This window comes from Protomyctophum bolini, assembly GCF_963924005.1.
Source record: "Protomyctophum bolini genome assembly, chromosome: 20".
Lineage (NCBI taxonomy): Eukaryota > Metazoa > Chordata > Actinopteri > Myctophiformes > Myctophidae > Protomyctophum > Protomyctophum bolini.
Genome location: NC_137881.1, coordinates 6,737,453 through 6,749,486, shown reverse-complemented (window position 1 = coordinate 6,749,486; position 12,034 = coordinate 6,737,453). Strand labels below are relative to the sequence as shown.

The following is a 12,034-nucleotide window of genomic DNA, read 5'->3' as shown; positions in this document are numbered from 1 at the left end:
GTGTGTAGGTTCTCCTTCGCCACAGACATGGCCAAAGGGATGTCGTTCCTCCACCATCACAAGATCTGTCATGGACGCCTCAAATCTCTCAACTGTGTTCTGGACGACCGCTGGGTCTGCAAGATAACTGGTAACACACACACACACACACACACACACACACACACACAGTCACACGCAGACCGCACACGCACACACTCACTCACTCGCTCTGATTTTTAATGAAAGTTTTGCATGATAGTTTCGTCCGCGCATCTTTGGTCCAATCAGATTACGGCCTAAGGACCTATCGTAAGGAGGATGGGGCGGAGCTTCTGTCGACCTATCAGCAGAGACTACTGGAGGTGTACACGCCCCCCGAGTGTCAGAGCCAAGATGACAGCGAACCTACACTAGCAGGAGACGTGTTCAGGTGCACGCACGCACACACAGGCCCCGATTCACTAAGCTGTTTATACCAATTTGTTGGGTGTAAAGGAATTTTCCAAACCTCTCACCTTAGTAGTCTGATTCAGTAATCTTTTGTCTTTCTCAAGTCTTCTCGGAGGCAGACTTACACATTAGAATGCCTTATCTAGACTACTAACGTGGGAAGTTTGGAAACTTCCTTTACACCCACAGAATGGGTATAAACCTTAGAGTATATATGAATAGAGACGGCACCCAGAGGAAACCCTGAGGCGAAATGGACATAGTGGCCGCAGCACGCTCGTGCACGTTCAACGGCAGCACGTTCATGTGTTTGGGCCCAATCCATCCCAGAATGCACTCTGTTCCTACCCGGAAGGAGGAGTGAAATCGCCTCATGCGCTTTTGAGCAACTTAATGCAAGTGGATGGGAGGAGAACTCGGATGCCATCTCTATTCATATATACTTAAGGTATAAACAGCTTAGTGAATGGGGCCCACAGTCTTTTAACTGCAGAGCTTAGTGAATGGGGCCCACAGTCTTTTAACTGCAGAGCTTAGTGAATGGGGCCCACAGTCTTTTAACTGCAGTATGTGTATGGGTATAAACAGCTTAGTGAATGGGGCCCACAGTCTTTTAACTGCAGTATGTGTATGGGTATAAACAGCTTAGTGAATGGGGCCCACAGTCTTTTAACTGCAGTGTGTGTATTAATGGGTATAAACAGCTTAGTGAATGGGGCCCACAGTCTTTTAACTGCAGTGTGTCTATTAATGGGTATAAACAGCTTAGTGAATGAGGCCCACAGTCTTTTAACTGCAGAGCTTAGTGAATGGGGCCCACAGTCTTTTAACTGCAGCGTGTGTATTAATGGGTATAAACAGCTTAGTGAATGGGGCCCACAGTCTTTTAACTGCAGCGTGTCTATTTCAGTTTCTCCATAATCTTACTGGAGATCGCCACACGCAACGACCCGGTCCCTGTAAGTCTCCTCTGATTGGCTCACCATCCTGTCTGTCAGTATACATTGTCACACTCATTGGTTATGTCCTTTTTGATAACATTTGATAATAAACATCGGGGGTGCAACAGTCCATAGAATTGATCGATTACTGAAGAATAATCGATCATTTAATACAAATAAAAATAGGTCTTAAGTGGTTAATTGAATCCTTAATAAATAAATAAAACAAATAAAAACAATTATGAATAGAATAATCACAAAGAAAATAATCGAAAGCTGCAGCCCTAATAAACGTCACTGTGGTTTCAAGCTTTCATTCATTCATTCATCCATTCATTCATTTGTTCGTTCGTTCGTTCATTCATTCATTCAGTTTAAAGGAGGTGTACGTTATATTTACTTTACTTTATTATGTATTGTAGATGTATATAGATGTACAAATATTATGCTCATGTATATGCATTTAGTCAATCAATCAATCAATCAATCAATGATGTGTTTCAGGTAGAGGACAGCAGTCTAGAGGCTGCATGGTGTCCTCCACTTCCTGAACTCATCTCCAATAAGACAGACAGCACATGTCCCTGTCCTGCTGAATACGTAGAGGTACCAGTCTGACTGAGTGACTGAACTAACTCTAAGCTATACGTATCATATATTTAAAATGACTAAGTTGCATTGTGTTTTGTCATGTGTGTGATTCCATAGCTGATCCGTCGATGCCGTTCTCACAACCCCATCCACCGGCCTACGTTTGAACAAATCAGGAAGTTTCTTCAAAGAATCAACCCAGATAAAGTCAGTCCAGTTGACATGATGATGAATCTAGTAAGTTTCACTTTAATGCTGTGCCATTTTCACCTCGACATACAGTATCTTCATATACAGTACTTGGTGCTCATTATAGAGCATACTGTAGCAGTAGCGGCTATTTTCTGTTTGCATTGTTCCAGACGCGACACCGTTTTCTGCAGGGGTGGAAAAAGTATACAACGTTTTTACTTAAGTAAGAAGTATCAATAATGCAATATCTACTTTGTTACAAGTAAAAGTCCGGAATTCTAAGTACAAAAGTATTGGTATCAAAATGAACTTAAGTAGCCTACCAAAAGTAGAAAGTAGTCATTTTACAGAGTTTCACAAGTTTTTCCCCAAAAAATCATACAAATCTTTTGAAATCTAGAAGCGTCATGAAGACATATAATCAAATGTTTATGGTCATTATGGTGGTTTAAGGGGGTGCATATACTTAGTTTAGACTAGTCATTGGTTAGACATGGGTTAAGGTTAGGTTTACTGCCCCGTGGGAGGTTAGGTTTACGGTGAGGGTTTGAGATAGGTTGTAGTTCAAGGTTCAAGGTTCAAGTTTATTTAGTGTCCCCGAAGGGCAAATTGGGTTGCAGCATAGACAGTACATTAAACAATGAATGAAACATTACAAACAGGACTAATGACTGGTCTAACAACCAATGACTAGTCTAAACCAAAAACTGTCTAAACTAAGTACTGCACCCGTCTTAAGTGCTGGATTGCTGAGTTTGACATGGTGTGTCACATCAGATGGAGAAGTACAGCAGACATCTGGAGGTGTTGGTCGCAGAGAGAACACAAGACCTGATGCACGAGAAACACAAGACTGACACTCTGCTATACAGTAATCTGTCTGTCTGTCTGTCTGTCTGTCTGTCTGTCTGTCTGTCTGTCTGTCTGTCTGTCTGTGATTAAATTAATTTTGATGCTCTAATAACAATAACATTTAGCTGGGAAGTGGAACCCCCTCTAAACTGTCAAACTGTGTTGCGTGTATTGTATTATTAGTGATGTCTGTCTGTCTGTGCATGCATGCATGTAATGTTCGTAATGTGTTTATTGCGACTGTAGGTCGCAGTTTACTATTAAAACCTGCATCTCGCGTCCGTCACGCCTTGTCTGTCACGCTTCGTGACACGCTCCATCTATGGCCAATACAGAATTGATTCCATATGTTGATCTGACCTCATCAAACACTGTACATTCATTGTTTAACTCCTGCTTTTTAACTGTGTAGCTCTGTTGTTTCAGCCCTCAGGGCGTCTTACTGGTTGTGTGTGTGTGTTGTAGGCATGCTCCCTAGGCAGGTAGCTGATGACCTCAGACAAGGAAAACCATCCCAGGCTCAGAGCTATGTCAGTGCAACTGTGTTCTTCAGGTAACACGCACGCACGCACAAACACATGCACACATGGACACACAAACACACGGTGCCCTTGATGGCGTCATAATGGCTGAATTTCAATTTACACTTGTAATGCTGAAAATAGCCCATTTACAAGTTCAGCTTGTAGATCTGCTATTTTCAGAGCGCAACACCTGATCGTAACAGACATAAAATTACTGTCTTGGATCTCTTCTCTAGTCCCTCCCAAAAATGTTAGTCTCGTTTTTATGTGTTGACAGAATTGTCAGTATATTTTGTCTTAGTTTTAGTCACCGTGGCTTTTGTTTTTAATCTCTTTTCGTCCGTGAAAAATAGTTTTAGTCGCCGAAATAAATCAACACTGTTGTAACAGTGTCTCTGTTGGCGACAGTGACATCATAAATCAACACCGTTGTAACAGTGTCTCTGTTGGTGACAGTGACATCGTTGTAACAGTGTCTCTGTTGGGGACAGTGACATCGTTGTAACAGTGTGTCTCTGTTGGGGACAGTGACATCGTTGTAACAGTGTCTCTGTTGGGGACAGTGACATCGTTGTAACAGTGTGTCTCTGTTGGGGACAGTGACATCGTTGTAACAGTGTCTCTGTTGGGGACAGTGACATCGTTGTAACAGTGTGTCTCTGTTGGGGACAGTGACATCGTTGTAACAGTGTCTCTGTTGGGGACAGTGACATCATAAATCAACACCGTTGTAACAGTGTCTCTGTTGGTGACAGTGACATCATAAATCAACACTGTTGTAACAGTGTCTCTGTTGGGGACAGTGACATCGTTGTAACAGTGTCTCTGTTGGGGACAGTGACATCGTTGTAACAGTGTCTCTGTTGGGGACAGTGACATCGTTGTAACAGTGTGTCTCTGTTGGTGACAGTGACATCGTTGTAACAGTGTCTCTGTTGGGGACAGTGACATCGTTGTAACAGTGTCTCTGTTGGGGACAGTGACATCGTTGTAACAGTGTCTCTGTTGGGGACAGTGACATCGTGGGCTTCACACAGCTGTCCAGCACCAGCACTCCATACCAGGTGGTCGACTTCCTCAACAAACTGTACACCACCTTTGACGACATCATCGACAACTATGATGTCTACAAAGTGGAGACCATCGGAGACGCGTGTAAGTCACGCGCTCGTCACAACGCAACGGTGTGTTCCACGCATAGACTGTAAAAAATATGGACAAAGCCTTCTCCGGGTCTAACATGAACGTAAAATGAAGCCTGTCAGTCCTTGTATTGTAAGTCGCCATCTTTCTAGATCCGTTTTGGCCCAGCTGGCCATTGGCTGGCCCAGACAACGAGGCGGGACTTCCCCCCCCCTTCTTCTCCGTTGGTTTTTATTTTGACTCGAGTGGGAGGGGAATCCCGTTCATAGACTGTAACGGTAGCCACGCCCCTCAGAACATACGCGACTTTATGGCCATTTTTTTTATAAATGGGACCATAATTTTCCAAAAAGAATATTATGACATTAGAAATGAGACTTTAAACTAGTGACTGGAAGCAGAAAGTATTCATGACCATGTTTATTAAGGTAATACAGTCTAGGTGAAGTTGGGCCCAAATACATGGACTTCTATGGGGCTATGGGTTTTTCTGGGTCCAATGACAGCGCCACAACAGGCCATTATATGAACTTTCTGGAAATCCCGATTTCCTCAGTGGCTTCACAAAATATCTGTCTGACTGCCCCCCTGGTTCTACGGCAAAAACAAGGGCAAAACAAAGTGTTTTTTTTGTTTTGTTTTGTTTTTTAACTTGATGTCCTTGACATCAAATGATGTCCTTGACAAGTAGACATTTTTTTCACTTAAGTAAAAGTATCAATACTGCCATGTAGAAATACTCTGTTGCAAAGTAATAGTCCGGAATTCTAAATGCACTTGAGTAAATGTACTGATATAAAAATGTACTTTATAGTACCAAAAGTATAGAAAGTACTCATTATGCAGAAAGTTTTCAAATGTATAAATGTATAAATATCTTTTGAAAATAGCAGATCTATACAGGCTCACAATGCATCAACACATTCTGAGCTTTATAGATCGGCTATTGTCAAATGGCCGAAATGTAGGCTGAAGTGGGTAATGTTTTGAAGTATGAATCCAAATCTACAGTGCAAAGAATTTAAGTGGAGTAAAAGTAAAAGTACGTGTGAGTAAAAGTATGTGTGTGTGTGTGTGTGTGTGTGTGTGTGTGTGTGTGTGTGTGTGTGTGTGTGTGTGTGCGTTGCAGACATGGTGGTGTCGGGGCTGCCCCTGGAGAACGGCATCCTCCATGCGGCAGAGATCGCCTCCATGGCTCTGGACCTGGTGTCTGTCTGCAAAACCTTCAGGATTCCACACAAACCACACACACAGCTCCAGATCAGAGCTGGAATACACTCTGGTACAACAGACACAAACCACACACACAGTCTCCACATCAGAGCTGGAATACACTCTGGTACAACAGACACAAACCACACACACAGCTCCACATCAGAGCTGGAATACACTCTGGTACAACACACACAAACCACACACACAGTCTCCACATCAGAGCTGGAATACACTCTGGTACAACAGACACAAACCACACACACAGTCTCCACATCAGAGCTGGAATACACTCTGGTACGCGGCGTGCAGCCGTGCACACACGCGCACTCACCTGTAGGCCGTATATATATACACATCAGAGCACAAATTCACACTGGTATATTGTGACGTTTTTTAATCCCTTTGCTCAAAGTGTTTGAAGCTCTGATTTTCAACATCTGTGTCTGCCTGCCTGCCTGCCTGCCTCCCTTCCTTCCTGCCTGCCTGGCTCCCTGCGTGCGTGTGCATGTGTGAGTGTGTGTGTGTGTGTGTGTGTGTGCGTGTGTGTAGGTCCAGTAGTAGCCGGTGTGGTGGGTACTAAGATGCCTCGGTACTGTCTGTTTGGGGACACGGTGAACACAGCATCTCGCATGGAGTCCACCAGCCAAGGTAAACACGCACGCACGCACGCACGCACGCACGCACGCGCGCACACACACACACACACACACACACACACACACACACACACACACACACACACGCTTACCCCTTTTTTCTTACCAATTTAGTCTTTATGACAATTATTTCCTCCCCACACACTTTTGAGTGTTGTCAGTCAATGCTTATACTTGAGTCACCTCACCTGCCATTGAGGAGTCCCCACCAGGAAGACGTAGAGCCTTCCTCCTACTCCTCCCACTCAACACTCCCTGCTGACAGGCGCCCACCCCAGCCTGTAGTGGGGTTACATGCAGACAGTAACGATATTATCGTCCTCCCCTTCCTGGCTATTCACCCTAAACAACTATTTGAAGCCCAATATAATCACACCTGTGTGAAGTGAAGGTCAGGGGAGCTCTTATCATCATACATCATCAAACACATCTCATTCCGGCCATTCACAATTTGCATCCTCACTTTTTGTTTGTGTTTACGTAAGGTTTGTGTTTACACAAACACTCAAAACTGGCCATTCATTATCAATGGCATTCAAGGTTTGTGTTAGGACATTGTTTGTGTTTTTAGTTTACACACACACCCTCAAAGCTGGACATAGGAGGGGCTAGCTAGCGCCCCTCAACAATACGTGTTATACGATGAACAGCGGTCCAAATGGAACATGCTAATGCTAATTAAGGCTAATGATGATGTTTTGTCAGCTCTGAAGATTCAGTGCAGCTCCACCGCATTCTACCTGCTGGAGGAGATCGGAGGATATGTACTGGAATGTAGAGGAATGCTACAAGTAAAGGTCTCTGTCTCTCACACACACACACACACGCACGCACGCACGCACACACACACAGACACTTGCCAGCCACATTTAGGGACTTTGACGATATATTAGAATGTCTGTTTAGAGCACATACTGTCAGCCAAGTCTATGGACTTTAATGTTTGTTTAGGGCACTAAGTGACGACATAAGGCGCCATGTGGCCGATATAAATACAGTGGGTGCCCCTCACTTCACACAAGTGTGATTTTATGAGACAATAATCTCTACGGGGGAAAGGTTATTGTTTACAATAACAGTGTATACTGTCTACAGGGGAAAGGGGACATGGTCACTTATTGGCTGGAAGGAAAAAAGACGAGCGTCAACTCTGACGTGACCAAGACCGACAAACAAGTAACCACGGAAACAAAGAAGACAATCAAACAAGTAACCATGGAAACGGAGAGAGACAGGAAGTGGGAGGCGGAGAGAGAGACAGAGCGAGAGAGAGAGCTTTATGCGTCCATGCCTGGTTTCCTGAATGTAGACTAGACTCGTAAATGTTGTCATGGAAATGTTTAGCACTATTGTGTAAGACTTATATAGTAATCATTTGTGTACACTATAGAGTTGCTCAGTATAACAGGGGGTCTCCCTGTTATATCCCTGGTATCCCTGTGACTGTCTCTACAAAAAAACGTATTGCAACGGGTTGCCAATTTCAGCCAATCAGGAAACCTTTATCCTGAGTTATCTATTCATCCTGACTTCTCGCTCCTGATGATTGCATGAAATTGGTATCCCAATGTATGCTCCGTTCACAACTTTACATGTAGGCCTACCCTCTGTTTACACGGACCCTCACAGCGGAACAGCAAAGGGCCCTGGATGGAGTAGTCTACACAAGAACACTACAAATGGCACTACTTGTCACATGGACAGACCACATCAGAATTGTGGTCCTCTGAGTCTACGGGGACCTACAGTACCACGGGTCACAGACAACGTTAGAGAGAGAAGGATGAGGCTGACAGGGCACTGCGTCAGCCGTCAGGCACCCGGAACTAGAGGCAAGCAAACTGACTCTACGGGAGCCAACCCAGGGCAAACTGACAGTAGAGTTCAAGACCTCGATATAGTATACTAGATTAAGATAAGAGGGTGTAACCCAGGGCAAACTGTAGAGCTCAAGACCCCGATATAGTAAAACAAGTAACGAGGAGACAAAATCAGAACTGAAACACTATAAATGGGTTCTCTCTTTTGATTGGATGAAATTGACAAACCACCTTCTATTCTATTCTATCACAATAGAGCTTTAACTTCGTAACAAAAACATGTTTGGTTGTAATGAAAGCATCACTGACACTTACTGAATTTCATTGTGTTTCCACTTTCCATATGGTATGAAATCAACAGTGTTGTATGTTTTCTATTATGTAACAGAGTTTAGTCCCGTCACTTATTAGCACAGTTACTTTTAATATTGTTCATCTGTGTTGTTCCATAGACCACTGTTTCTCAAAGTGGGGTCCTTGAGGGGGTCCCCATGCAGCAAAATGAGTTAGCACCATTTCTATTCCAATAAGAATGTAAACTATACTATGTTAGTGCCATTGATACAAACACAATCGGCTGATTTTGATCACTGAAACAAACATGCCAAAAATGCACCTCGCTCGCCCATCTGACAAAACGCCGTGGTCAGATGGCTGGGACGACACTTTTGCTTTGGCAATGCAAATGTAGGTTTTTCTCATGCCAATGAAGCACCTTTGAGTTGAATAGACAGGATAAGAGGAGATGAGAGGATGAGAGAGAGGCAGATGAGTGTGTTGGTTAATTGAATGTGTGCTCACTGGATTTGGCATCAAAGACCTCTCTCTGAAATCTCTCTTGTATTTACGCATTTCATTAAGTATATTTACATATCTATGACGCTCGCACGGTGCGCGTGCGTGCGCGCACACACACACACACACACACACACACACACACAAAGAGAGAGGTACGTTTGTGTTCGTTTATTTACTGAATACATCAGAGGAAACCATTTGTGGACTCTCAAGTGTGGGGGGGATACATACATGGGGGTCCTTGAAATTAAAATGTTTCAGAATCTCTTAATGTGAGAGCATTGGTGGAAAGAAACTAAGTACATTTACTTAAATACTGCACTATAAGTAACAATTTGAGGTATGTTTACTTTGCTGGAATATTTCCAGTTTTCTGTACTTTTACTTCTGGTCCACTACATCTCAGAGGGAAAACAGCAGATCTACAAACACGGCACACGATGCGACGCCTTGTGACAACTTTGTAGATGCTTTTTTTAATTTTTTATCCCGAAGAAATTGGTAAAATGGTATGTTTTTGAAATCTTGTCTAGCTGTGAGGCGACATCGCTACAGACGGCGCCACTGTGCTCCCCATTTCTGCATTTCGAAAGCAGCCAGTGACTGACAAAATAATACAAACTAAACATATACAAACAATACAGATGGCTGTAACAGTCACCTTCAGAAAACGTGGTTAAGTACAGCCATGCCAACAGTTGGTCCAACATTTCCACCAAATCTCGACGCTGTGAGCTTTTTCCAGCTGAATGTTGGCCACGGAATAGTGATGGCTAGTAGGTGTCCTTGTGGTTGGCTTCAGTGCTTCAGGTCTGCAGACATGGGACTCAAATCCTGCTGTATCCTGAGGTACCTCTCTCTCTCTTCAGTGATGTGCATTTATTGACCGTGTTTAGTCTCTTGTGTCTGTGAGGAGTTTCAATGCCACCAGGAACTGTTGGGATGCTGAACGCCGAGATGTTGTCTGAAGGAGAGAGAGATGGAGAGAGAGAGGCTACTGTAAATGGTCAAAAAGTAATTTAATTTAATTGAGAGTGCCTAAAGGCCTATTCATAGTCTGGATTTTCGGTGGTGAGCTGACCACCGGAGCTGAAATAACGTTGAGCGGTGGTGAGTAAAAACAGAGAGAAGAGCTGGAGTGGTGGCGGTGGTTTGCTCTTCACCGCGGCTCACCGCGGCTCATGTTGTAGTTCGGTGGTCACCTAACCACCGAAAATCCAGACTATGTATGAGCCTTGACTCTCCATTTAAAGTCGGTGATAAATATTTGTAAAAGGTGTTAAAGGGATAGCTTTCTTTCTATGAATTACTCACCCCATGGACCCTTGAATTCATGGAGATTTTGTGTGTGTTTTTGTCGCATTCCTAAGCCAATAATTTGATGACCAGGAAGCATGTAAGCTATGCTTACATTATTTTGATGATGCATAAGAGTGTATGACTGGACCAGAAGCATTTGAAAATTGTGGGAGGCAACAGTCTGGCCACGCATCACTACAATGACACTGGTAGTGATACAAAACAAGAGACATACATCGCTAATACACACACACACACACACACACACACACACACACACACACACACACACACACACACACCAGTACTTCTGTACTAACAGTACAGCTTGATTATTTCATAATCCCTTTTGACACTTTAACGAATGCTTCCCAGATAAGTTTACTTTTGTAATAATATGTACATATGGCAAGAGACTTAGAATAAGATCAAAATGTGACATTCAATCTGCAATGCAGTACCTTCAATCTGTTTACCCAAGCTTTCGTCAGGTTCAAATTGAAAGTGGCTAATAACTTACAGTATTTGAAGTGTGTTATGGGAAGCTTCCATTGGTCAGTCATGTGGCGAGAGGGCGGTCCTCTTCTCCAGGAGCCAATGAGCTGCTGTCCTGCTGCCGTAGATCACGTAGACCCATGACAGGACGACTATTGACAACAATACCTGAGAGAGAGAGAGAGAGTCTATTGAAATGCAGTCTTCATTCTAACATCCTGGTCCAAATAGTTATTTCATGTATTTTCCCTTAAGTGTAATCATGTGAACTTAATTTCAAATAGATTCAATAAAAGTATTGAATCTACACACACACACACACACACACACACACACACACACACACACACACACATGCACACACACACACACACACACACACACACACACACACACACACACACAGTAATAGACGCGTAACTACGAGCAGTAGCATAGCAGTTGTGCCCATATAGAGGTTATTGTGCCTCACTCACAGCTAGCTATAATACTCTGTGGCTATAACAGCTATCGGCTAGTGCTCACTCACCACAGAGCAGATCCTGTCCACCGTCCTGTGACTTAAGGTCATCATTTAAACAAGTTTAAACCTCAGGAAGAGGAAACTACAAGGTTAATTAATTTGCATCTACTTCAATGTGAACATAGCCTCGGATTGGAACTACTGTGCGCGCGCTGCGTTGTTGTTTACATGGTTTCCATGGTCGCCATATTGTTCATGTCTCTGCTGCTGGTCTCTGGGTTTAGACTGGAGCGCTCCCTGGTGGCGTGGTAGACGAACAACCCACATGAAGAATGAAAACGCAAAAACTTTTGTTTTACTGTCTGTAGCTGTTTCTGTTTGTTAAGCAAGCAAACAACACACTGTCTAAAGTAAATTAATATTATAATACAAACGGACCCCAGGAAGGCTACTGTAAAAATGTACATTTCTCCCCCCTATACTGTTGTTCACGTAGGTATTCCCTTTTTTCTGTGTATTATTTTTTTCATAGATGTGTATATTTGTATGTCTTTAAATGTTTTGATGAATTACAAATGGAGTGTAAAATTATGTAAACAAGTCTTATTGTTTT

General features: G+C 43.3%; 1 protein-coding gene and 1 long non-coding RNA gene across 2 annotated transcripts in view; one reads left to right on the top strand and one right to left on the bottom strand.

The window, feature by feature from the left end:
- Window positions 1-7,951, top strand: part of LOC308334977 (atrial natriuretic peptide receptor 1) — a 14,312-nt gene extending 6,361 nt beyond the window's left edge. The window contains exons 12-23 of the mRNA XM_080791889.1: window positions 9-130; window positions 271-412; window positions 1,343-1,391; window positions 1,878-1,979; window positions 2,082-2,201; window positions 2,934-3,027; window positions 3,474-3,561; window positions 4,548-4,687; window positions 5,805-5,957; window positions 6,440-6,538; window positions 7,252-7,343; window positions 7,642-7,951. Of these exons, the coding sequence (XP_080648015.1) occupies window positions 9-130; window positions 271-412; window positions 1,343-1,391; window positions 1,878-1,979; window positions 2,082-2,201; window positions 2,934-3,027; window positions 3,474-3,561; window positions 4,548-4,687; window positions 5,805-5,957; window positions 6,440-6,538; window positions 7,252-7,343; window positions 7,642-7,860 (1,420 nt within the window). The 3' untranslated portion in view covers window positions 7,861-7,951. The remainder of the gene's footprint in view (window positions 1-8; window positions 131-270; window positions 413-1,342; window positions 1,392-1,877; window positions 1,980-2,081; window positions 2,202-2,933; window positions 3,028-3,473; window positions 3,562-4,547; window positions 4,688-5,804; window positions 5,958-6,439; window positions 6,539-7,251; window positions 7,344-7,641) is intronic.
- Window positions 7,952-9,326: 1,375 nt separating this feature from the next.
- On the bottom strand, window positions 9,327-11,662 carry LOC308334991. Its single transcript, XR_013965949.1, has 3 exons — window positions 11,488-11,662; window positions 10,984-11,126; window positions 9,327-10,128 (listed from the first exon to the last, which is right to left on the bottom strand). It is a non-coding gene; the product is annotated as an uncharacterized lncRNA (long non-coding RNA).
- Window positions 11,663-12,034: the final 372 nt, after the last annotated feature.